Source organism: Vulpes lagopus, chromosome 10, assembly GCF_018345385.1.
Source record: "Vulpes lagopus strain Blue_001 chromosome 10, ASM1834538v1, whole genome shotgun sequence".
Classification (NCBI taxonomy): domain Eukaryota; kingdom Metazoa; phylum Chordata; class Mammalia; order Carnivora; family Canidae; genus Vulpes; species Vulpes lagopus.
The window spans coordinates 16462504-16488499 of NC_054833.1; the positions used below are offsets into that span (position 1 = coordinate 16462504).

General features: G+C 37.8%; 1 protein-coding gene and 1 pseudogene across 1 annotated transcript in view; one reads left to right on the forward strand and one right to left on the reverse strand.

Moving 5' to 3' along the window:
• The window catches only part of LOC121499940, a 178504-nt gene that overhangs the window by 145042 nt on the left and 7466 nt on the right, over positions 1-25996 (forward strand). Inside the window, exons 7-8 of the mRNA XM_041771211.1 lie at positions 13463-13549; positions 23174-23334. Coding sequence (XP_041627145.1) covers positions 13463-13549; positions 23174-23334 — 248 coding nt within the window. The remainder of the gene's footprint in view (positions 1-13462; positions 13550-23173; positions 23335-25996) is intronic.
• LOC121499824 lies at positions 14973-15470 on the reverse strand (annotated as a pseudogene).

Genomic DNA, 25996 nt, shown 5'->3' on the forward strand with positions numbered 1-25996 from the left:
ACAGGGAGCCTGCTTCTCCCTCTGCCTCTGTCTGCCTCTCTCTCTGTGTCTCTCATGAATAAATAAATAAAATCTTTTTAAAAAGAAAGGCCATGAGAACAGACGCTTATCCTTGCTCTAGAACTTTCTATTTCATTGCTTTGTAATCCCTGAGCTCATTCCCCTCTGTGTGGTCCAAGATGACTGGATACCACCTCCATGTTCCAAGCGAGAGAGCAGCAAATCTTAATGCGAGCTAGCTTTATTTCAAGTGCTCCATAGGCATACATGCCTGGTGGCTGGTACTGAGCAATATGATTATAACTACCTAGACCTGGAGGTTTAGCCATTGAAATCTGTGTGGTAGAATTTGAGGAAATCTTAGAGAACTATAATATCTCAGCCCCCAAAATGCTGCTTAACCAATATTGATCCATAATATAATATTCCCAACAAAGTCTCAAATGTACTTGTCATTTCTAACATCATTTCTTTCTTTTTTTTAATTTTTTTTTTAAATTTTTATTTATGATAGTCACAGAGAGAGAGAGAGAGGCAGAGACACAGGCAGAGGGAGAAGCAGGCTCCATGCACCGGGAGCCCGATGTGGGATTCGATCCCGGGTCTCCAGGATCGCGCCCTGGGCCAAAGGCAGGCGCCAAACCGCTGCACCACCCAGGGATCCCACATCATTTCTTTCTTTATCATTTTTAAAGATTTATTTATTTATTTGAGAGAGAAAGAGAGTGTGGCTGTAAGCTGGGGGAGGGGCAATGGGAGCGGGGGGTGAGAGAGAAGCAGACTGCCCAATGCGTGTGGAGATCCATGCAGGGTTCCATCTCATCAACCTGACATCATGACCTAAGCTGAAATCAAGAGTTGGATGCTTTGCCAATGGAGCCACTTAGGCGCCCCTAACAATATTTCTATGACATAGAAAAGTCTGGATAAAAAGGATATTCCTGGAGATAAGCCGAGTGAGTTCTAGTAAATTACCAAGAATTAGTAACTTTGCTATGATTTTAAAGAAGGCCTACTCCAAATGCCAACTACCTTGATGTTAGTTTTGTATGTAGGAGTTTCTATAATGAGAGTATAATTGCTTAGGTCAATGTATGTTGATTTAGCATTCTGATATATCCCTAAAACTAGAATTTATGTTCCTGTGTTAGTGTTTCTCAATGCTGGCTACTGATCAGAGTTATCTGGGGAGCCGGTGATCCTTAGGCAGCTATAATATCCAGGATGACTCTTGAGCAGGTCTATATTCCAAATCTTCTATAAGGCATTTTGATGGGCAGCTGGGGTCGAGAGCTACTACTATGGGCTTATTCCCATATTTGGAAGATGAGGATGGGCATGAAAAGGTAGTAATTGTCATGAGTGATAGTTGGCCTGATTCTGGAAAATGGAGAGAGAGAAAATTTTATAACCCAAAAGTACAACAAAGTGGAAGGAACAAAAAAGAAGAAACTTTAGGTGGAAAATCCAGAAATGATTTATTATCATCCTGACAAAACCAGCCAGACATTACATAGGTAGGTATTATACCATCTGTCTTCTGGAACGTAGTCAACATTTAACAAAAATTATTTGCTGCATCTCTACTCAAATCCGTCCTGTGTGCTTGCCTTTGGAAGAGTCTCCAGAAAAGGTTTCAATTACACATGAAATGTGCAATATTACGGTCTTTGAATGAAGAAGAATACGTGAAATACGTGAATTTAGAAACTTCTAAACATTATAGGACACTGTTTCTTATTAATATTTTTAGAAAAGGGAATTTATGTCATTTACTGACTTGATTACTTAGGTAAAAGAGTAATTAGATATTCCCCCACAGTGTTATTAAAATGAGCACAAATGATCATCCTTTAAGTAAATATGAATAATTTCCACCTTTTAGATAATTTTTAAAAAAGCGTTAGAAGAATATATGTGATTATTTGTGGCCACACGTCCTTTATTCCATCTTGCCCAGAACTTATGCTTCGTAGGTGTTGACTGCTTTTCTGATCCCAGATCATCCTCTCTGCTCATTGCCTGCTATGCTTTGACCTGATGATGATTAGCCTTCTGAGAAAGGGAGATTCAGAATTATAATAGTGGAAGAGGGAAAGTGGCAGAGAACCTAAAACTGCTTAGAATTTCAAAAGAGAGAGGAGTCAGCTTAGGTTCTGACCCTAACAAGGGCTTGAGGGCTGGATGGGTCAAAAGGGAATATTTAATAATCTAAATATATAGTGGCACTAAATAGGTAGAGAATGCCTGAAGTCTAAATGACATTAAAATGAAATGTGGGACAGATGTGAGAAAAAGCTATGGAAAGGATTTAGAAGAGAAATAGGAAAAAAATTATAGAAGTGGACAGAACAGTTCCGCTGGTGGTGAGTTATTTCATTGCAATTGGGAAGTTCTTTCCTTTTAATCCTTGCCTTTCATGGAAGCTATTTCTAGTGTTCTTTCCATCCTTGCTTCGCTTACCCAAAGTCCTAGGGGAGATTATTGGGTTGGCCATGCTCAGATCACTTGCTTGCCTCCTGGTTTTATCACAGCGTAGGTCCTGTTAGCCCTCCCTGGCTTCTGTAGATGGAGACAGGAATCTGAAGTTACTGGACCATCAAGATGATACACACTGGGAACCAGGAAATTGGGATGCTGTTAGGGAGGGGAAACAGATGCAAGAGAGCAACACAAATCAATCAAACAAAAATCTGATAACTGCCCCTTATAGTTCCTATGTCTTTGATTATTTACTGACCACATCCTATGGTTAATAACATCAGGACAATTTAAAAATAAGAGTGGTCTATGTGTGATTAGTTGGATATAAAATGATTTATACAATATTTTGCTTAGGAGTTATATATATATATAAGATGAAAAGTGCTTTATGTATTTCTCCATTTCCTCCTCCTCATTTACTGAAAAACATATTAGCTGAGCATTTTCCATTTGTTAAGCACTATACTACATACAGGAAATACAAAAGCGAACACAGCAGACATGGAAGTTCTCAATGTTCATGCAACATATTACATCAGCAAAGTCACATTGAGGGCAACTCTTGAGATGATGATTAATTAATCCAGATTAATCTGGTACTCTCAAAAAAGCAATATTTTCTCAGGGAAGAGTTTCACTTCTATTTTATAAATAGCATGATTTATAGGGTGATTCCAGAAGTATGAGTAAAAGAAGGAAAGTGTGTGTGTGTGTGTGTGTGTGTGTGTGTGTGTGTGTGTGTGTAGGTAAGTGGGATTCCAGTTTAGTTAATTCAAGTATGTTCAGCCTAGGACTGAGCATATCTGAGGATTTGTGGTTTCAAGAAGCCTAGAATGAACATAGCTTTTTAGTGAAAAACAAAACAAAACAAAACAAAACTAATACAGATAGATTTTTGATAGGTCAGTGATGTGGTCAATATCTTAGAAGTTCAATAGAAATCACTTTTTAAAATTAAAAAAAACCTAGTTTCCTTTAAATATTAGGTGAAAATGTAAAACATTACTTTCTGGTCATCAGATTAAAGAGTTATACTATATCAATGAAATTTCATCTTAAATTCAAACCTTGCTAAGCTCTTTTCAGCTGGGATTTGACTGGCTCACTTGTTGCATTTCCATTAAAAAAAAAAGTAAGATGACCTCTAGGAAAGGGTTAATGGCAAGGAAAGAGACAGTTGGTCACACAAGCTTGATGTCAGGCCAATAGCTCAGGGCCAGAGAGGAAGGGTGATTTTGATTATAATATAGTGCTTGCCAATCATATTGTCCCATGATCTAATTTCCAGGCATTTATTCTTGGGTTTTGGGAGAGGGGCTTGGAATAAAAGCTGAGATCCCTGTCAGTTGTTGAGGATCGCAGTGGCTCTACCTGCTAATTTGTGTAAAGTAGAGGAATACCATGTAGGCAAAGATGATGTATCTATCTCTTCACTTGACATTGTCAGTGGAACGTGGGGTGGATATGGGTGTGAGTCCAAAGTTTGTTCAGAATCAGAGAAGGTGTTGGAGACCTACATAGCATGCCATGATCTATAATTAGAGTAACAGAAATTAGGGTTGGAGGCAGTGTTCACTTGAGGTGGCCCTAGCAGCAGCTCTGGAATTAAGAGGAAGACTAGGCAGCAGCAAAGCGGAAGGCTGAACAGTGGAGAAAGAAAATAATGGATGTTCCAAAGACACTGAGGGGAATTAGTTTGAGCATGTGATCCTTAGATCCTTAGATCCTTCCAGAAGAAATGAAGGATAGTTTGAAATGAGGGTAGGCAACCCAAAACAGTTGTGCCTGAGCTAAAAAAAAATCCAAGATTAAGGTTATAAATGTGACCATAAACCTAATTTCAGATTGGTGTGACCATTAAAAAGACACTTATGCAGAAATTTGTACTAAAAATAACATATAAGTATGTGTGTTAAGTGTATAATTCAAACTGAGCAAATATGTGAGGAGAATTGTTTTTCTTCACAGTGCACATAGCCTAGATTATTTTATTTTACTTTTGAGAGAGAGAGAGAACACAGGCATGAGCTGTGTAAGTGGGAGGGGGAGGGGTAAGAATAGAGGGAGGAAGAGAATCTTAAGCAGGCTCAGTGGGAGTCCAACTTGAGGCTTGATCTCACAACCCTGAGATCCTGATCTGAGCTGAAATCAAGAGTGGACACTTAACCAACTGAGCCACTCAGGCACCTCCATAATCTAGATTATTTTAGAAGCGATGATGCATAAAACTGTTTTGATCTTATAGCTATTTTCCCCTTAAGATAGAAAACAAGTGTTATATGAAATTTATAGAACATTTACAAAAATATATATTGTTTGCTTTGAGACATTTCAATTGTTATTATGATAAAGGAAATATGCAGGAAAAATTTTGCTTTAGGTTTACTGAACTAACCTGGATTTGTGTCTGTAGACACCATTTGGTTCCTAAGTGATTTGAATCTCTTTCATTGACTTCAAAAGCTAAAAATAAACACCCAGGAAAGCATTCTTCCTTCTGAAATAAATAAAGAAAGCATTTACAGAAATATAAGAAAGATGAACTATCTTATCAATTTCCAAATCAACACAAATCAATTTAGGATTACCTTCCTGTATTTTTTTTTAATGAGGTAATAGAATTCTAGAATAATGTCCAGTTGGAGAAAGAGCATTTTAATCAGATGTTTGAGTTTCAAGAATTTCCACAGAATAAGAAAAGTTTAGTTTATTGTCTTCTCAGAAGGAACTAGTCCAGTTAACCAGACAGATTCGCCCAGGAAATCAGCAGAATGTCTATTTGTGTTGCCTTTTCTTACTTCTGATAATGCTAAAATTAAAAGCATGGGTTAACGCTTTCCCAGCTGTCAAGCACAATTATTTTCAATGTTCTCTTCAAGTTGATGCTAATGAAACCCCCAATAGATGACTTTGTAAAATAATATTTTAGAAAACCTGTCATGCATAGTTGAGTGCAATAAGAATTTTTCTAAGAATGATTAACATTGGGAGATATTGCCTTGTTACTCCAGTTCACTGATGAGACATGGATTCACACATTTAAACCACTGGATTTATGTACATGCCAGTGAAATTTATATAGATTTAAAATAAAAATGTGAGCACAGGAATCTATATGACAGTGAAAAGTATGGTTAAGGATTTTAGAATCATAGAAAAGCTAGACTGGAAATCACATAGCTGATATTACAGAAGTCCAATTATTTTCCTCCTATGAACAGCTACATAATAAAAAAAAACCTGAGAGAACAATGTTTTCTGATAGATTAGAGATGCAGTGTGTTAGCCATTAGACATTGTTTACCCACATTTTCTGAAATATTTGGTAAAATTTTATTTTTAAAATTTTTGAAAGACTTATTTATATATTTTTGGGGGTAGAGATAATGCAGGTAGGAGGGGCAGAGGGAGGGAGGGAGAGAGAGAGAGAGAGAGAGAGAGAGAGAGAGAGAATCTCAAGCAGATACTGTGCTGAGCACAGAGCCTAATGAGAGGCTCAATCTCATGACCCTGAGATTAAGACCTGAGCCAAAGTCAGGAGTTGGATGCTTAACCAACTGAGCCATCCAGGTGCCCCCAGTGAAATTTAAAAGATGTATTTTTCTACCAAAATAAAAAATTACACTATATCAATGAAATTTTATATAAACTTCAAGCTTTGTAAGTCATCATGTTGACCAGAGTTCAATAGTTCCATTTCCCTTTTAAGAACAATTTTACTAGAAAAGTTTTTCTTTTTTTAAAAAATTTATTTATTTATGATAGTCACAGAGAGAGAGAGAGAGGCAGAGACACAGGCAGAGGGAGAAGCAGGCTCCATGCAGGGAGCCCGATGTGGGATTCGATCCCAGGTCTCCAGGATCGCGCCCTGGGCCAAAGGCAGGCGCCAAACCACTGCACCACCCAGGGATCACCCTAGAAAAGTTTTTCATGACCTTAGTATTTTATTCTTTTTGTATAAATGAGTCTTTAATCTCCAAATAATTCCATTTAGAGTTTCCTTCAGATCACCTTTGTTTTCTATGAAAGAGAATTTAACAGAAAATATGATTTTCCTGAGTCATTCTCAGATTAATTGACCAAAGATCTTACTAAAAAGCCAGGGGAATTCCTGAACCCTACACTTTATGAGACAACGTTTAGATGTCTATACATTACCAGATTTTTTTAGAGAAAAGAGTATTAATTAAGATTATTTAAACAAAATCTAATAATCCATGATATTGATTGCTTGCATATTGAAGTGTGCAATAGTGTGATGGAAGGATTACTACCTGAACGAAGCCTTAAATACAGTGCATGTATACAAATAATCTTAGATCCAGGAGGAAGACGTATTGTTAAAAGAATGAAGGCATAATAAAAAAGGTTAAAAGGTGATTGATGCCTAATTTTAGGTACATGCTAATTTGACAGGCAATATTACGCACGACATACATAGATTTATTTTTATGAAGAATAATATTACCAGGCTTCAAACTAGAAAAAAAAAGGAAACCTACTTTGATATTTTTGGAAGGACGTTTAGACATGTGTAAAAAAATAATATATTTATACTTAACCTTCAAATTATCATCATTACTTAAGTAATGGAAAGATCTTCCTGTTTAGAAGTTAGCTACTTAGGGACACACTTTAACTCTGAGGATTTGAGTTCCAGAGGAGCACATGATGCCTCAGTGCCTTGGGGTGCTGTGGGATAAAGCCCTGCAGCAGTTACGCACTCAACAACACTCCAGTGGTTTGAAAGTTAAGATGCCTCGTAATTTACCATGAGGGAGGGCCTTAGGGGAAGAAAGAATATGGCTCAATTAATTAGTACTTGTTAGCAAACTTCAACTATTACCCTATTTAGATTTTCAAATCACTGATATCTCAAATACCCACAAGATTTGGGAAGGAAGTGAGAATAAGCAGTTAAGAAAGCTAATTTGTCCAGCAGGGCACCAATTCTGGAATATAGTGTCCGCAGCCAAGCAATTGTCACAGGTTAGCCTTTCCATAAAGAAGAAAAAGGAAGTGATTTCAATTTGCTGTTTTTAACTGTTGTTAAAAAATTCAAGTCTTTTAGTATGAGTTTCTGAATAAGAGGAATATTCTTGATGACCACCTATGGATTCCTATAAATTAATTTTTTGAGAGCTCTCTGGAGCTTTTTTTATGGGCGTAGGCTTTCTATACTCATTATCTTCTAAGTGGCTATTATTGGTATTTAGAAAGCTTGATGATTCTGTTTTTTTTTTAATATTTTATTTATTTATTAGAGAGAGAGCATGAGCAGGGGAGGGCAGCAGAGGGAGAAGCAGACTCCCTGCTGAGTGGAAACCCTTTCTGGCCCGCCAAGTTGGGCTCAATCCCAGGACCCCGAGATCATGACCTGAGCTGAAGGGAGATGCCTAACCGACTGAACCACCCAGGTGTTCCGAAAAATTAATGATTCTTAATGATTACCTGGTAATTTTCAAGTAATTATGCCAATAATGTCATCTGTGTTCTAAAAGTTTTTTGGTTAAATCTCATGTTTTCACGATAGGAAAGAATATTATCTTCAAATAATAATTATATAAAATATATTATATTCAAGAATTTAGCTCATCCCCCCCTACCCCCCACCCCCTTATTTTTATTCTAACTGCTTTGGCCAAGATTCCCAGCAGAATGTTGAATAATAATATTGATAGTGAACATTTGAGTCGTACTTTGAGTTTTTGTCATTAGGTTTCCTTTTTTGATGTTTATTTGGGTTTTGTTTAAATATTTAGCATAATGAGGAATTTGGTTTAAGATAACGATTCTTTATCATAATAAGAAGTCTTCTCATATCTTTAGTTGCCTTTAAAATATGTTTGTAAGTCAACTTTATAAAACAGTATTTGGACTGATTTAGTATGGTGGAGCTTGTTTGAATTTGACATAGTTCCACTTCCTATATTCTGTTACAGCCTCTAATTTCCACATTTATATTTCATACATATATGTAAACTGTCCGGCCTTGTGGACACTTAAACCTGAGTTCTTCATATTGGATTTTCAAAGAGGGGAAAATAGGAAGTTTTCTCAAATTTATTCGTAATGTTCATGGGAATCAAATTTAATTATAGAGGCTTCACGCCTTTAAAAGGAATAACTTCAGGAGAATATTCTAGTTTGTAAAAATGTAAACATAAAAGTGTACAGACGCATGGTTATAACCATAGAATGTAAATTGTTTAGTTAGCTATTTAGTTTACACGCAAGCCTTGTGTTTATTTAACTTACTTAACTTGTAGTATATTACAGACAGCATGATGATTGGTGATAAATGGCTGAGCTGAAGCAGGTGGATTCACAGGAAGAGCACAAGAATGGAGTCAATAAAAACCTCCCAAGGAACAGATAGATGCATTCAGATTTTCTTCCTCTGGAGCGAACATAGCTGATTTGAAAGGAAGTGATTGCCTTGTTGAGCCAAGACACTTCCATGATTCACACTAACCTTCCTCTAGTGGGCAATTTCGTTCTCGCTCTTACAGCCCCCAAGGAACTGCATGGGTGCACACTGGAGGATTTTCTGACCAAAGTTCATGTTCGGTGTAATTTAAGTAAAAGCCCTGATTACATTCTGTGCTGCTCTGAGTTAAATGATAGGAGAACCTGATATGTGTGGAAGGGCAGAGGTAAGTACATGTGTTTTCTTCCCCCAGTTCAGTAAAAAATAGCCCAAGAAATACATGAGCTGATGCTGATTCCAAACATAGAACAGCCAATTCTGGGAAGTTGGAAATAAAAATAAGAGTATCTAGAGTATCTACGAGGCCAATATATTGATTTGTTAATTTATATATCGCATCCAATTGCTTCAATGGAGAGCCATGCTTTAATGTATATATATTTGCATATGCAATTGTCAGATTATTCATCTGAATATAACAAACAGTTAAATATCAGCCAAATTAAAATCTGTTGTATGTACATAGCTAAATGCCCTACTTTGAATTTCTCAGTGGGTCTATTAATTTTCCTGTGAGATGATTGTAGATATATCCAAAAGCATATTCTGAATGATTAGGGCACTTGCAGAGATTTATCCTATTAGTAACCTACCTTCTGGTAATAGACGTCTTATTCTGAAACCATCCCACTCTATTAAATCCTGACACTATCCAATGAAACATGAGCAAAGGGGCTAGTGTTAAGATGAAATCTTTTGTTGCAAAATTTGTAATGGGCTCCATGTGCCTTACTGTCTTAAACTCTGCTTACTGTATTTAAGTTATTGGTTTATCGGGGCAAGATACACCAATAAAATGGAGGAATTGTTTGGATATTTTAGAGTAGATTCTTTTTTCTTTTTTTAGAGTACATTCTTATCTGACTCATAGGCTGATTTATGTTAAAGCAAGAAATGGGCAAAACTGTAAGTTACAAATAATAGATTTTAAGTATTATAGTTACTTATAAATAAATTATGCATAATTATAAATATAAATTATAAGTACTTGAAATTACCGTAAACATTATGGTTTTACTATCTCCATAGTCTTGAGAATATAGTGATTTAATCCTGAGTTCTCATTCTTAGTTTGAAACAAAGGCATATGTAAGAGATGTGACCCCTACTCCTCCTTGGGTGGCCTAATCATCTTTATCTGGCTCTTATTTTTTTCCCATGTTACAAATCACTATCCAAAAAAAAAAAAAAACCACCCTGTAAAATATACATATTCATTTGATTTTATTCTTCTATTCTCAGAATGTAAGCTCTGTGAAGGGAAGGATTTTTGAGCATTCTTTCGCTGACATATTGACATAATAGGCACTTACTAAACACTGGTCAAATGAGTAGATATGAAACATGATACCAGCATAAAGTGACGCTGTACAACTTAATAATTTGTACACAAACATGAGTTAGGGGCGCCTGGGTAGCTCAGTTAAGCATTGAACTCTTGATTTCAGCTCAGGGCCGGGTCTCAGGGTGGTGGGATCTAGCCTTGGGTTGGGCTCTAAGCTCCCCACAGAGTCAGCTTGTCTTTCTCTTTTTCTCCTTTGCTTCTCTGTCTCTGTCTCTCAAATAAATAAATAAAATCTTAAAAACCAAAACACACGAGTTAAACTCAATTATGGGACTAGTGAGGAAGTTTCAAAATTTATTCAGATAGCAGTTTCTCCAGGGAGTCTTCTCTGAAATCCGCAGCATGGGCTAGATGCTCCTGCTATGAACAGAGCTCCATCCTTTGCCACAGTATGAAATCTTACCAGACTGCTTTTGCTTCCTTTCGCTGTTCTCTGGGCTCCCTGTGCCCTGAAACCTGGGGCCAATGGTGTTTCGTTTGTTCATTTTTGAAATCCAGACACGATGTTTGGCTCCTAGAAAGCACTCAGTTAAAAAAGCAAAGGGAAGGGGGTCTAGAAAGAAAAGAGAAGGAATGGGGAGTACAAAGGAAGAGATGAATAAAGGGGTGGGAGCAAAAAAAAAATTGCTCATTTCATCAAGATAGAACATCTAGACAAGGAAAGAATTTGGGTATTGCATTAGGTTTCCAAGAGAGGTTTATTTAACAAATGAATTCCCATATAATGAGTACCTCTGTGTGCCCGGTGCACTTCTAGCCACTGAGGGAGTAAACAAGGAGATAATGTCATTGTCCTCATGGAGAACTTTTATGTGAATTAAAAACAAAAAAACAAAAAAACTTGTTTTAGTTTTTGATTTTTTGTGTGTGTGGGAGACAGACAATAAACAAGTATAATATACATGTAAAACAACGCACAACATAATGTGAAATATAGTGGAAAATACATAAGCTGTAAAAATAAATGAGTCACATAAAATATACAAATTATTGAAAAATATAGAATTATAAAAATGTGAATTATAGAAAAATGTGAATTAATAAAATATATTAATTATATATGATATGATATATGATATGATATATGATATGATATGATATGATACAATGTAGCTTTTGGGGATGCTTAAAGGGAATCAGGGGATTGCCTCTTTGTAAAGACTCCTCATAAGCCTTACCTGTAGAAATGCTATTTGCCATATTCCAGAAAGTGAAGCACAACATAAATCACCCCAGCAATGGCATTTATAACTTACATGTGTGCCTCAGCCCGACTGCATGTGGGAGGAAGGATTTGCATAGATGTCGAAACCATACGTAGACCTCTGGGGGCCCATCTCCCAGTCGCTCGGGGAAGCAAGGAGCCCTGGGGGGTGATGTGGGGCCTAGGGGCTCCCTGTGCTCAGACCTCCTCCTTGCACAGCTGGGCGGGACCCTCATTTCTCAGCTGACAACAGGGATGCAAATGGCCTGAGAACCTACAGACCAAATAAACTTCTCCAGACTTTTGGCTCCTTTTGACTTCACTCTGTTTCTTTCTCCAAGGTCTGGATTAACTCGGTATTGCTAACATTTCAGTAGACAAAGAATCTAGGCTTGAAGTGGGGAGGGAGGGTAGGCAGGATCTGGATTCCCATCGTTGACTGCTGCTGGTACGTGATAATCATAAGAAATGCACGGCCACTTTTGCTTTAATATAGTCGAATTATTTTGCTAGCATATGGAAGAGTGCGCTTACCGTGGCACCATGCTTTGTGGTAGAGAGGGAAAAAAAAAAAAAAACCCAAAACAATTACATGAATGAAGTAGAATGGCTGTGTTATTGCAGTACATAAGACTTTGATTACATACTGCCAAGATTCATACCAGCCTAGTAGTTGTTGACAGATAAAGTAACAAAAATGAAACTCATTTATTTTTTTCTTTATTGAGACCTCAAGGAAAAGCAGATTTTCAGTTCTTGTACTTACTACGTTGATAGAACAGAGCCTGACAGCAAAAATGTGCCAGTCCAGAAATATAAATTAAACCTCGGTTCATATCAAAATTCCATTTAGTCTTGGAAAAGGAGCTGCTGTTTGGATTATTTTTGATCCTACATCAAATATACTAGGGGGTATCACAGTATACCTGGTGTACGTTAACCCTTTCCTGAGAACAGTACTTGCAATGTTATTGTTGCTTCCGGTCTCGGATGCTTTATTTCTTTTGCAGCGTTTGAGGCAACTCGAATTATCGTCAGAGTAGGTTATATTTTCCTGAATGCAAATTGCTGGCAACAGACATATACATTTCAGGCTGCAGGAAGTATGAAACTAGATTTGGAAAATTGATAACAGACCCTTTTCTCTATTACAGGGTCCTATTCGATGCTACATTTTGATTGTGGAGACAAGGACAAAGGTAAGTGAGAGATGCAAAGTGAGGATTTGGGGATTGTTTGTTGAGATAGTGGATGTGTATTGAAGAAAATTTCTGACGGGATCATTTGTATCTTCCATTCATGTAACTTAAGTTGACAGAGCAGAAAGATCTGCAAGCACGACCCCCTCCCTCTCTCTTTTCTTGTTCTTTGTCTCCTGTCCTCCTTCTCTCTCCCTCCCTTCCTTCCTCTTTCCCTTCTTTCTCTCTCTTTGTCACTTTCCCCCTCTTTCTTTTTGTCCAACTGTCAACATGGAAATTTTGCTTACAGTTTCTCATAATTAAGACACTACTAAGTCGACGACAGAATTCTGGAAATAACACAATAACACGCGGGTAAAAAAAAAAAAAAAAGATCAGTGAGCCCTAAACATCATTATAATCCAACAATGTCTGTTTCTTGAGTATACCCTCGACATAATTTTACTTAAGCTTTTTTTTTGTTGTTGTTATTATGATTCTTCTAAAGTCTACATTGGATCATTTTCTCATTAATTTTTTAGCAACCGAAAGATAGCGTGAACTTGTTTCTTGAATTACCTTTTCTGACCTTTTGCAAGATGATAATTACAAAAAAGGGAGGGCCTGGAAGTACTTGCACAAAAATTAAGCTTATAAAGTAGCCAAAATGGCCCTTCTGTGCTGGTGTCGATTTCAAAATTAACATTTCGGTTCATGTGCTTCTAATAATCGCTGACCCTTACTTCATGTACTTTCCACAGGAAATGAATACAGCAGAAATTACTTTGACCCACTGATGGATGAGGAAATAAACCCAAGGCAGTGTGGGATGGAGGTCAGCAGAGAGGGTGAGCTAGAATTAAGTATGCAATTTTTGTGTCAGAATATTCTTTTCCATTCATGAAAATGAGGTGACAAAGATCACACATGCAGTTCCGTTTAGATTTTGCGGCTTACAATTTAAATGGTGAGTTTTAACCACTAACAACATGATGGGCAGTGAAGGTAATTTTTGATCAAGGACAACCAGCCGGTCAGAGGGAAGAAGCAGGAATTTGCTTTCCTTTGACGGTGCCGGAAGCAGTCTGGTGTCATAATAAGGCCTGTGTTACGGGTTTGAGGAGCATCATCCCTTTTCAAATGCCATCCCTGCTCTTTGAGTTTAAAATGAGCATTCTGGGATGCAGTGCAAAAGTCATCCGGCAGAGGAGATTTCTGTGCAAGGTGTCTGTTGATTCCTTTCATCGAAGGCATGGAACCACCGCCTGGCTCCTGAACCACAAAGATGTGGCGATCTGATTTCCTCTTCTGTAACCTTGGGTCTAGTTGCAGTTGTCAGATAACAGTTCAGAAGACCACGTTCCATGGCTGGGGACCAGCCACTGAATCTGAACCTTTTAGGGAAAGGCTGGGCTAAGTCCTCGCAGATAGAGGGACTCGAGCACCATGCAAAGATTATTTTAAAAGATGATTTTCAATTACTACACCTCTTTTTAGATGATCAAGGATATCATCAAAAGACATATATATATACAAGATAAGGCAAGGACTTGCTCTCAGGACAGTTTTTAGCAGTAGCTCAAATCAGGGTGAATTGATAACTGGAAAGATCTCAACCTTTTATTTACCCAATGCACTTGGGGGATGAAAGATAATCCCAATGATTTCTGGAGAAGAGTATCAGTTGGATTCTTCTGGAAACCTGTTTTAATTCCTCACGGATCACAGTAGGTAGTTGTATTTGTTGGAGTTTTTGTGACGTAAGGACCAAAGTGGGCTTAATAAGATGTTCTGTGATATGTGAATGAAGAATGGCTCTGACCAGGGACAGGCAAGTTTCATGAAATCAAATATTGTTGGTCACTCTTCCCTAGTCAGCGGTGATGGCCCAATGCCTGTGGTTCATTTTGGGTCTCACAGTTTAGAGAAAGCAGCTGTCTTTACTTCCGATGTTAAATCTGCAGTTAATGATAATTTCTTTTTCTTTTTGCTTTGGTATTCAAGCCTGTGCAGTTATTTCATGCAGGCATGTAACAGGGCCAGGATGGGTTCTGAGGAGGGCCACCCGAGCAAAGGTGCAACATATGGCATTTTGTGTGTTTGCCCCATTTGTCTTCACTGTGGTTGTTCTTATATTTATTTGTTTATGATTTGCTTTAAAAAATCAGATCAATACAGCTTTTATTGCATCTTTAAAATATCACAAATTCGTCTGAAAAAATCATTCGGCATCTTTCTGTTTCTGTAGCTGAACAACTTGGATCTTATTCATCAACCTGCCAGACTATTCTCCTTGTTTTTAACTGTTGTGGCTTACTGAATCAAAGCAGCTGAGTTTGATACAAGTTCAGTGTCATTTCCTTCAAGAATTAAATCACCTTTCCAAGCGATACCTGGTCTCATCCAAACCCTGTGGATGTATTTTTCACCCAAGAAATTTCAGATTTCCACAAGAGAACCATTCTCCTGAATAACAATGTAAGCCTCCACAGACCTCATCTTGTAATGGAAGCCCAGTGTAATGCCCTTGACCATGTTCTATATATAACTACAGACAGTGCAGACAGTAGCTAGTTCTTTTCTGTTTCCCATCACTTGTCAACTCAGAGCCTCTTCTATTTCTTTCCAAGGAGACAGAGTTCTACATTGATGTGATTGAAGTCTCTTCTCAGGGTTCCTCTGGGATTTTTCACAATAGCAGTGTCCCTTCAGAGTGATGTCGACACTTTCTGGAATGTCGACAGTCTGATTGCTGAGAATGGTCTTCATTCTCACAGTGGATGTGGCAAAGCTGTTTATAATTTGTGCTCTACTTGCTTCTGAAGAGGGATTTGAGAACACCTACACAAAGAAGTAAATGTGCAAGAAATAGAGGACAGTATTATAACTGTAATTGACCACTTTTACTTTGTGTTTCCCGGAAGTTAAATATAAAGAGACATAAATAATTAGATAATTTTCAATGTTAAATAGAATTCATAACTCTTTTTCAGTGTATATAACTTACCAACAGCACCACCATTTTAAAATTCATTTTAGTTTTATTTATTTATTTTTAAGGATTTATTTATTTATTTTTATTTGGAGAAGAGAGAGAGAAGAGGGAGAGGAAGAGAAAGAATCTTAAGCAGGTGCCTCATGGAGCATGGAGTCTGATGTGGGGCTTGATCTCACGACCCTGAGATCATAACCTGAGCCAAAATCAAGAGTTGGACACATAATCAACTGAGCCACACAAGTTTCCCTACCATTTTATTTTTTTAGCAATAGGTCCTGGAAGGATAATATTATGTTAATTTTCATTCAGTAAAGATTGTAAAAATAATGGGCAATTGGTCCTTGGTTCTTCATCAGTATATTTTACTTAATATGGAATATAGACCTGAATGCCGCTATGTACCATCTACTACGTAGCTGCACAACATTTTATTATTTTATAATTTTGTATATGATTTGATGTAAGTAATATTAGCTTGTGGATCAGTCAGGGTTCTCTAAAGAAACAGAACCCAGAACCAATAAATAAACTCTCTCTCTTTCTGTCTCTACGTATTACACAACACATATATAATATACACATACATAATACATATACAATAAATGTATATGCAGAGAGAGACAGAAAGAGGGAGATTTATTTTAAAATAGTGGTTCATGTGATGGTGGGGACTAGCAAATCTATCTGTAGGGCAGGCTGGTAGGGTAGAGAGTCAGGTAACAGTTGATGTGAAATTCAGGCAAGCATTGATATGTAGTCTTGAGACTGAATTCGGCAGGGCAACAGACTGGAGGTGGAGGTGTAATTTCTATATTTCAGTGTGGAGAAGAATCACTTCTTTGGGAAACCTGCATTTTTTCTTATGCCTTCAACTGATTGGATGTGGCCCACCCACATTATATAGATTTGCTTTACCCAGAGCGTCCTGGTGTAAATGCCAGTCGCATTTAAAAAATACCATCGCAGCAGTATCTAGACTGATGTTTGGCCAAACCACTAGGTACCACAGCCTAGCCCAGTTGACACATCAAGTTAACCATCACCTGTTGTATTTAATAATAACGAATTAATTCAAAATGACGCCTTATGAAGTGTTGAGGCCCGTGGATTTGACCTACTAAATGTGTTTCCTTGATAACCAGACTGTAATTCTGCTGCTTTTTCTCTTATCACTCTGTTGTTTCCTGTTGGCATGCATCCTAGTTATTAGTTTCAGATTTATCGTTATGCTTATTTCCTTAGCAGCTTTCTTTTCCACTAAACCTTAAATGTCCTCAGACTCTAGCATAATGTTTGACTCCTATATGATGCCTAATATTTATTTGCTGACATGGAAATCACAGGATATATGAGATCTTATTCTCTGTTGCCTCTCAGCATCTCTGCTGTTCCTACTCAGTCTCAAGTGAGCACCAGCTCCTGCCTGGAATTGTGGGACTATTTTTGTCCACATCCATTCTTCTTTTGCGTTAGTCTGTTGTCCACGCAGCATCTTGCTCACCCCTCATTGAAGCTCTCTTACTGTTGCCTGTTGCTTTCAGGATAAAGACCAATCTACTGTCCTTCCTCATCTCAAGTCCCCTGCACTTGCTCACCATGCTCTGGCCACATGGGCTTCCTTTTGTTCTTTATATGCATGGAGCTCCTTCTGTATACTGAACCCTCATAGATGCTGGGACAACTTCCTTACTGGCCATTGTAATCTCTTCTGGAAGGTTCAGCTTAAATGTCAATTCTCCACTCCTTTGACTAACTCATTATTTATTAGTGAGGTTATCTGTGAAGTGTGTTTCTTCCCTACTAGACCATCTCCTGAACATGAAGAGGGCAGAGATTCTGCTTACCTTGTTCACTGATGAATTTTTAAAGTTTAGCACAGTTGTTGGCTAGAGCATGAGTTTGACTTGAGAAGTCTTTGTTGAGTTATGAATTAATGATGAAATGAATGGGAAGTGCAAAGCATAATATCCCAAACATGGTGAGCCTTCTATACACATGAGTTATGATTACTTCCTCGGTGCTCAAGGGGTGCCTTCAGCTCGACATGGCAACTCTGGCCAACCAGTGCAAAACTGTCCAAAGTAGCTGCCATTATTTCTATTTTTAAGGTAATGAAACAAGCTAAGCAAGATTTAGTATTTTTCTTAAGCTCACAGAGATCTGGCAAGTGTGGAGTGAAAATCAGATCCCTATCTTTGGTGCTGTCTGTTCTCTTTCCCCTCAGAAGTTGCCTTTGTCCTGCTGGCCTTCCTCATTTTTCCCTTTGCGGAAAACTTCTGAAGGGAAAAGTAAGCAGATTGATTCAAACTGTTGGCATTGAATTTGAGGGGGACATTCTCTTGCCTTCAGTTTCTGTCTCATAGAACCCATTTGACCCTCCAGGGTCTTACTGGGGCACCATGGAGGGAGTTTCTCACCAGGTCTGCCTACCAAAGGAGCTAGAACCTCTATAGCAATTATCAGTGTGGTGTCTGTTTTTCAGGTTTCTCTCCTACAACACCCAGAAGCTGTCTACAGTTCATTACTTCATAATGAAAACAAAAACACTAGTTCAAATGACAGAACCTAAACTATTGAAAAGTGATATACTTCATACAATTACTAAGTAGTTAACAACAAACAAACAAGGAAATGGGAGTGGCTACCTTTTGCTGAGTCCCTACCAAATGACCGGCATGAAGCAAGGTGCTTTGGTGTGTGTTATCTTCCTAACCCTAACTTCCATTCCAATTTTGAGACCAGGAGATTCAAACTCTATCAAGACTCTAAGAAGCTTCCCCAAGATTACAGAGCTAGTAAGTAGTAGAGCTGGGATTTGGATGTGGGTTGCCTCTCTCTGAAGATGGTGTCTCTGTATCAATCCCATTTACCCTTTGTCTATCTGTTTGTTTTGGCATGCAAAATGCATGTTCATTTATTTTTTTCTGTGACCCTCACTGGTCTGTCAGGATTACCTAGCCCTTACAGTAAAGCTTTTGTTACATCTACAGAGATCTCCCCGTCTATGCATCTGCTATTGCTTATTGTTAACCTCCAAGTAAGATTCTTTTATGAGCCATGTATCAGCTTTATAAGTCTTGTAGCTGTTCTCTGGAAGAGCTATCAAGTTCCAGGCAATGTTGGAATACAATGCACAAACTGCAAAATGTCTTCCAGGAATGACCCCTCTCCCTTTTCCCCAAATGTTGGCGTCATAGGAGGTTTGTGCGGGCTCTTGGCAGTAAAAGAACATTTGTAGGTCAACTGATACTTGAGAAAGTCACCTTCAGGGTTCAGTGAGCAGAAGCTAACTTCAAAGCCCTTTTTATGTTACACTTTAAGACATTCTATCTGGCTCCAGCAGCCTAGGCTTTCCGGAATAGTCATCCCAAGTCCCTGAGCACAGGCTACATTGAATTTCTTTCCAACACTGATGTTAAAGAGATCATAGGAATGGATGGTAAGGGTAGACCTAGAATTCTCGGGAGCTTCTCTCTTGGAGAGCGAAGATCCCTCAAGGCTCTTCTAGAACACTTGCTGGTGGAGTTTCAGATATGAGTTGCAGAATTAGCAACCATCTTCAGAGTTGGCTCACCCACGGTGAGAAGTAGTGAGAAGTGAGAAGTAGTAGAAACACTTGGGCTATATTAAAAACTACCATTGTAAGAGTACAACCACAGTTTAGCTAGTTCACTTGCCTTCCAGAGGAAGGGGATCATGTTTGATATATGTATATTCTAATTCTAAGACTAGGGTGGTCATTCAAATTTGCATAATTTATGTTCCTTTCCATCCAGTGGCAGATCTACCTAGATGACTCTTTAAACTCTTCCAGAACCATGTTTTTATGATCACATATTTTTTTATTTGGTTGGTTGGTTGGCTGGTTTTGCTTTTTAAATGACATGACCTTGTTACTTTAAATTCACAAAAGAACTAAATAGCACATGTATTTGCTATTATATTGCAGTAGCATATATACAGGAATGTAAGACCACCTAATGCCACCTAAGTTTGCTGTTTCTTACATATATGCAGTAAGAAATAGGATATACAGAGGATAGTTAGTGGAAAACACTCATTCATGTTGCTCATATCTTCTGTTGTATGATTTGACAAACCATAATGGCTTGTTCTGAAATGATTTTTGTATAGTGCATGTCACAATCTATTGAATATTAGATCATTTTTATTGGAGAAGAAGTATCCTATTATGAATACCTTGCAATATACATTTAAAAGTCATTGTTCCAGTTATCATTGATTTATAAAAGGCTTTTTTTTTTACTATCAGCGCAAGATAGCATATTGAATAGAATTTGTGCCTATGACCTATAAAATAACTAAAGAGCCATGATGATTAAAATTTTCTTTCTGTAATTCAATTTGCATATTTATAAATTAACTGATGAGAAAGTTATCATAAATATGTTCTTTTAGCACCGCTACAAGTTGATAATAGAATTCTCTCTAATGGATTAATGAGGCTGTTTGACAAGAGTGAACACGGAGAAGCCCATGATAAGAGAATAATTTTTTTCAATCTTTTATATCAACATTAATTATAAATTTGTTAAGATGTTTTCCTTCAAATGCTGATCTATGTTTTCTAAATATAACCACTCACTGATGACCTATCTGTTTTTGAAGGTTGCAAATACTTAAATATAACTACAGTTGGGGGGAAGGTATTTATGGACGAATTTTCTAGAATTGGATAGAACTTATAACCCTAGATAGCAAAAATGATTTACTTGCTATTGCCGGATTTTACAGTAGGATATGACATATTTGGATCCTCTGATATGGTGCTATATGCTGCTTTTTTTTTTTTATGCCACACTTTTTAAAGAGTGTGTTTTAGCTTTTAAATAAATGCTTTGGGTGATAGAAGACAGGGAGTATACTGTTTTCAATCTTAGCATGGGAATTCATACTTGTGAATTTTAGGCTCTTAAACTAAGTAATTCTCATGTGTATTAATCTGGGAATTTAAAGGTAATCCCTTAAAAACTAAAATCTAAATTCTTAGGTTAACACATATAAATTCATGCCAGAACACACTGGGGATTTTATCAAAGCATTAAGCATAAATTGTTGCACCCACATGTATTTAAATTCATGGGGAATCATTCTATTAAGGTTATTTCTCCCCTCAGTGTGTGCTTAGTTCTTCTCAAATGATCATTTTCTATTTCTTATTTAAATAATTCCTTAAAATACTTGTGAGGAGATCGGGATTATGATTCTGTCCTCTATGTTTTAGTTTTTTTTTTTTTTTCTGTTGAATTTATACTCTTCATCATTTGTAACTGTGTCACATTAGGCCAACTTCTTAACCTTTCTTTGCCATTTTTGCCAAAAGGACATAAGGCCCCTGCCACAATGGAGTAGTTATGGGAATTAAATTATTTGTTATTACATAGGCAGACACAATAATCACATAAAGAGAATAATGCAGATAATTGATGATGATGAAAAGATTCACACCAGCTAACATTTCCTGAGTGCTGACTAGGTGCCTGGCACTGTGCTAGGCACTGTTCAATTCTAAATAGGGTAAATATGAACTTACTTAAACCTCTTAACAATCCTGAAAGTTAGGCTGCCTTCTTCATTCCTATTTACAGAATAGTATCCCTGAAAAATTTTAGTCTTGCCTAGATACATCTTCCCTTAGCTTTTTTTATTTATCTATTTATTTTTTATTATGAATTTTTATAACTTTTTATTTATTTTTTGTCTTTATAAACCCAACAGACTCATTTTTCAGGCCAACTTGATCCCTCATTTTGAGGGATCCTCACTTGAATGAAGAATTAGGTTTCCCCAAGAGAAGCAGAATCCAATAGAACCAATAGAAAGAGAGAGAGATTTATGGGGGCTGGCAAGTTTGAAATCCTTAGGACATAGTGGTAGGGTGGAGATTCAGGTAAGAGTTGATATATAATTCAGGCAAGAGTTGAAGTCTTGAGTCACAATTCCACAGGGCAGCAGACTGGAGACTCAATATGAAATAATGTTGCAGTCTTGAGACTCCATTTTTTCTCTTCTGGGGAGAAACCCTAATCTTTACTCCTAAAGCTCTCAAATGGCTGGATGAAGCCCACTGACATCATAAAGGGGGATCTACTTTGCTCAAAGTCTACTGATATAAATGTCAGTCACATCTAAGAATTACCTTTGATGGCAACATCTAGACTGGTGTTTGAACAAATAACTAGGCACAACAGCCTAGCCATGCAGACACATAAAATTGAGTTATCAGAAATGGTTAGGTTTAAGATAGTGAGATCTCCATATTTTTATTCTAATCTGTGAGTCAGCAAACACATATTGAATATCTTTTCTGTGTGTGCTAGGCATTGAGCAATGCATTTTTATACCTATTATGTCCCTTCCGTTCTGACATGTCTTTGCAGCTTGGATCCTGGAAACCATCCAGGTACACATTTACAGGTGGCACCTGATAGGTTTACGAAATCATTTGTGAGCTTTCAAAAGTCTTATGGCATTTGAAGAATGAATAATCAGGCACTTTACCAGCTATATTGTACACGGGGATCTACTGAGACTTAGAAAGTTAAAAAACTTATGCAAGGTAATATGGTGAACAAAGAAGTGAACAAAGAAGGAAGGCCAGCGGTCCTCTGGACACTGCAGCCTGGTGATCTTTCCCAGTACCTCCACCTCCTGTCCTTCTGGAAAACCAAGCTCTCTTCCTTTGGTTAAAAGTGTCCAGGTTTTTGTTAAAATTCTAACTTCGGAGGCATGGAAAAGTCCATATTTTATCTTCCAGCGTTTTTTTTTTTTTTTCCAAGTCTGGAAGAGAGAGGAGTATTTTATATTTACAGTGTACATCTAGCTCGATGAATAGATGCATTTTGTAGGTGATACTGTTTTCAGGTGATAGAGAGAGAAAGAAAGTACACACATACCGTTTAAATAAATGCAGGCATCTCTATGCAAACAACAAGGCAGCCCAAATAAAGTCTCTCTGTGTTTGCAAAGCTCAGGAACTGTTCTCAGAGATCCTAACTTGAAAATGAACCCGAGTGCTCTGGCTTCTCCTACACTTATTCATCTCCCAAGTTGGTTTCAGAAAAAAATGGTGAGCAAATGGTAAGATGTTGACATAAACAGCATGTAATATTAACGTACAGAAACCAGAGTATCTACACTTTGGGATGTATTTGATAAGTGGGAAAAAGGCCTTAATGCAGAGCCTGTACTTTACTTGCTTTGTGAACATGGCAGGAAGAATAAAAGTTGTTGGTGTTGGGCTGGTGTTTTAATCTTAAAACTTGTTCTGGGCCTTAGCAATTTCCTAGTACGTTAAATAGAAAATAATTTGCTAAACTGTAGATTATAGAAAACCAAGCTTTATCCCCTATTAGGAAAAAAAAAAGTGGTTAGGTTACTGTGTGTTAGTTAAGCTAATGTCAGAGTGACAAAGAGCAAGTCACATTTCGTTTGGTCTTTTTGGGATAAATAGATGAGAGCTTCAAGGAGATGGATTCTGAAGAGGCAGTGGGTTCCAGAAAGAGACCTGAACTCCATAAAGAGGGCAGCAAAGCCACCCCTGCCTACAGCGAGGCGTCTGAAAGATATGTTCAGAGAAGAGTAATTCTGCTTGGAAATTCTTCCTCAGAACAGGTCAGTATTCAAATATATACCTAGAAATGTAAGATTATGTCTCTTTCTAAAATGACAAGTTGAAATGTCAGTCCTACGCATCATATTATCCACTGATTTTACTCACCAACACGCCCCGTCTAGAACACATGATTTATGACCCACCCAAATCTTTTCCCTTCTGTTTCATATACATTTTAGCAAGCAGAACTCCTGCTACTTATCAATATCAATCCCAGCCCTCACATAATTTTGTTTTACTTCCTCTGGTTTTACTTCAAGTTGAGAGTGCTAATTTGTAGCATATTATGAGCTATCTATGATAAAACCCCAAAGCAGCATAAAGGTACTTGGATAAAATTAAGAAACAACCTGGACTTGTTTGCATATGCACTGTGTTCCCGTGTGAACACTCTGGTAATTGTGAAGTCGCCATTTAGGAAGCTTAACCTGTAGTACATTTTAACTGTTGTGATTTATGCCACACAAAGGCGTCTTTAACCTATGGATGCATTGACTCCAGTGCCACCTTTTCTGTTTTCCTTTCTTTTTATTTCTTTTCTTTTTATTTCTTTTCTTTTTATTTCTTTTCTTTTCTTTCTTTTCTTTTCTTTTTTCTTTCTTTTTTTCTTTTCTTTCTTTTTTTTCTTTTCTTTTCTCTTTTTTTCTCTCAAACCAGTTCTTCCTTTTTTTTTATAAATTTATTTTTTATTGGTGCTCAATTGGCCAACATATAGAATAACACCCAGTGCTCATCCCATCAAGTGCCCCCCCTCAGTGCCCATCACCCAGTCACCCAACCCCCTGTCCACCTCCCCTTCCACCACCCCTAGTTCGTTTCCCAGAGTTAGGAGTCTCTCATGTTCTGTCTCCCTTTCTGATATTTCCCACTTATTTTTTCTCCTTTCCCCTTTATTCCCTTTCACTATTTTTTATATTCCCCAAATGAATGAGACCATATAATGTTTGTCCTTCTCGGATTGACTTATTTCACTCAGCATAATACCCTCCAGTTCCATCCACGTCGAAGCAAATGGTGGGTATTTGTCGTTTCTAATGGCTGAGGAATATTCCATTGTATACATACCTTTTCTGTTTTCTATATGCATTTCTATTTACCTATATGTAGCATTATGTGCTCAGTGCCACTAAAGAGAGAAGTGTTTCTTCTCTGTAGTCACCCACCTTATGTATCCCACATAAAAACACAGGAATTCCACATGGCTAGCTCCAGGGGTGTGTGTGTATATGTGTGTGTGTGTGTGTGTGTGTGTGTGTTGCTGCTGTTGTTGCTTTTATTGTTGTTTGTGAAATGTAAGCTGATTCAGGCTAAAGAGGAAAAAATATCATCAGGGGAGTGATACATACTTCAGTGCATCGTTAGTTGTAAGAGATGAACCATTCATAAAGCATTCAGCACAAAGAAGTTGCTCCTTAAATGGCATGGGCACATGGAGAGAAAAAAATGGTAGTCCCCTCCCCAGGCCAACACTCTCCATGTTCTCGTCTTCACCATGTTAGGAAGTTTCCTGAACATTTGTCGCAGGAAAATCCTTCAGATTTGATGTTAGAGCTCATAGCTTTCATCCTTGGTTCTGGTATTTATATGAATTTATTTGAATCTCTGTGTAGAGTAGGATGAAATAATTTACGCCCTTTATGGTTGTGATGAAGACTAATAAAATGTGTCCAAGTGCCTGGCAGTTAATGTTTCTCTCTCTTTTTTTTTAAGATTTATTTATTCACGAGAGACACAAAGAGAGAGAGAGAGAATGAGAGAGAGAGAGAGAGAGAGGCAGAGACATAGGCAGAGGAAGAAGCAGGCTCCTCGCAGGAAGCCCGATGGGGGACTTGATCCTGGATACCAGGATCAAGACCTGAGCTGAAGGGAGGCGCCCAACCGCTGAGCCACCCAGGCATCCCAATGTTTCTCCTTTCTTATGGTCCATGTTACATATTTGTTGAGAGCTATCCTTATTTTTTTTAAAGATTTAATTTATTTCTTTTGGGGGGTGTGGAGAGTGAGAGTAGTTGGGAGAAGGGTAGATAGAGAGGGAGAGAGAATCTCAAGCAGACTCAGTGCTGAGCATGGAGCCAGATGCAGGCCTTATTCTCATGACCTGAGCCCAAATCGGGAGTTGTACACTTAACTGGCTGAGCACCCCCAGGTGCTTCACCTAGCTTACTTTTTGTTGCTATTGTAAAGGTGAACTGACACCTATAAAAGTCAAGGTGTTTAAATGGAGATAGGAGAAGGTCCCAGCGGAGGTGAGTGCTGTTGGGTGAGTCCTTTCTCAAACTGTTTATCTATACCTATTAGTTTATATAGGGACTGAGTGGGATTGCTTTTCATCTTAACATTACATGGCTTTGTTGTGGTGGGAGATGTGGGGGTGACAAGAGACTCTAGATTGCATAAAGAGATTCAAAGGACCTGTACTAAAATATCAAGAGGACTGGCTGAGAATTGTCTGGTACAGAGATTACTATGGGAAAGTGGGAGATCCTGACAGAGATCCTGACAGTTGTATGTCTTGGAGGAAAACAGTAAGACTGAATACAATGAAACCAAAAGAGCAGTGGTGGATTGCAGGGAGCATGCATTTGAGAGTCAATTGAATCTTGGAGTCATTTGAGAGGTCCCGTTTCAAGGGTCATGCAAATGACGACATATTACTTTAAT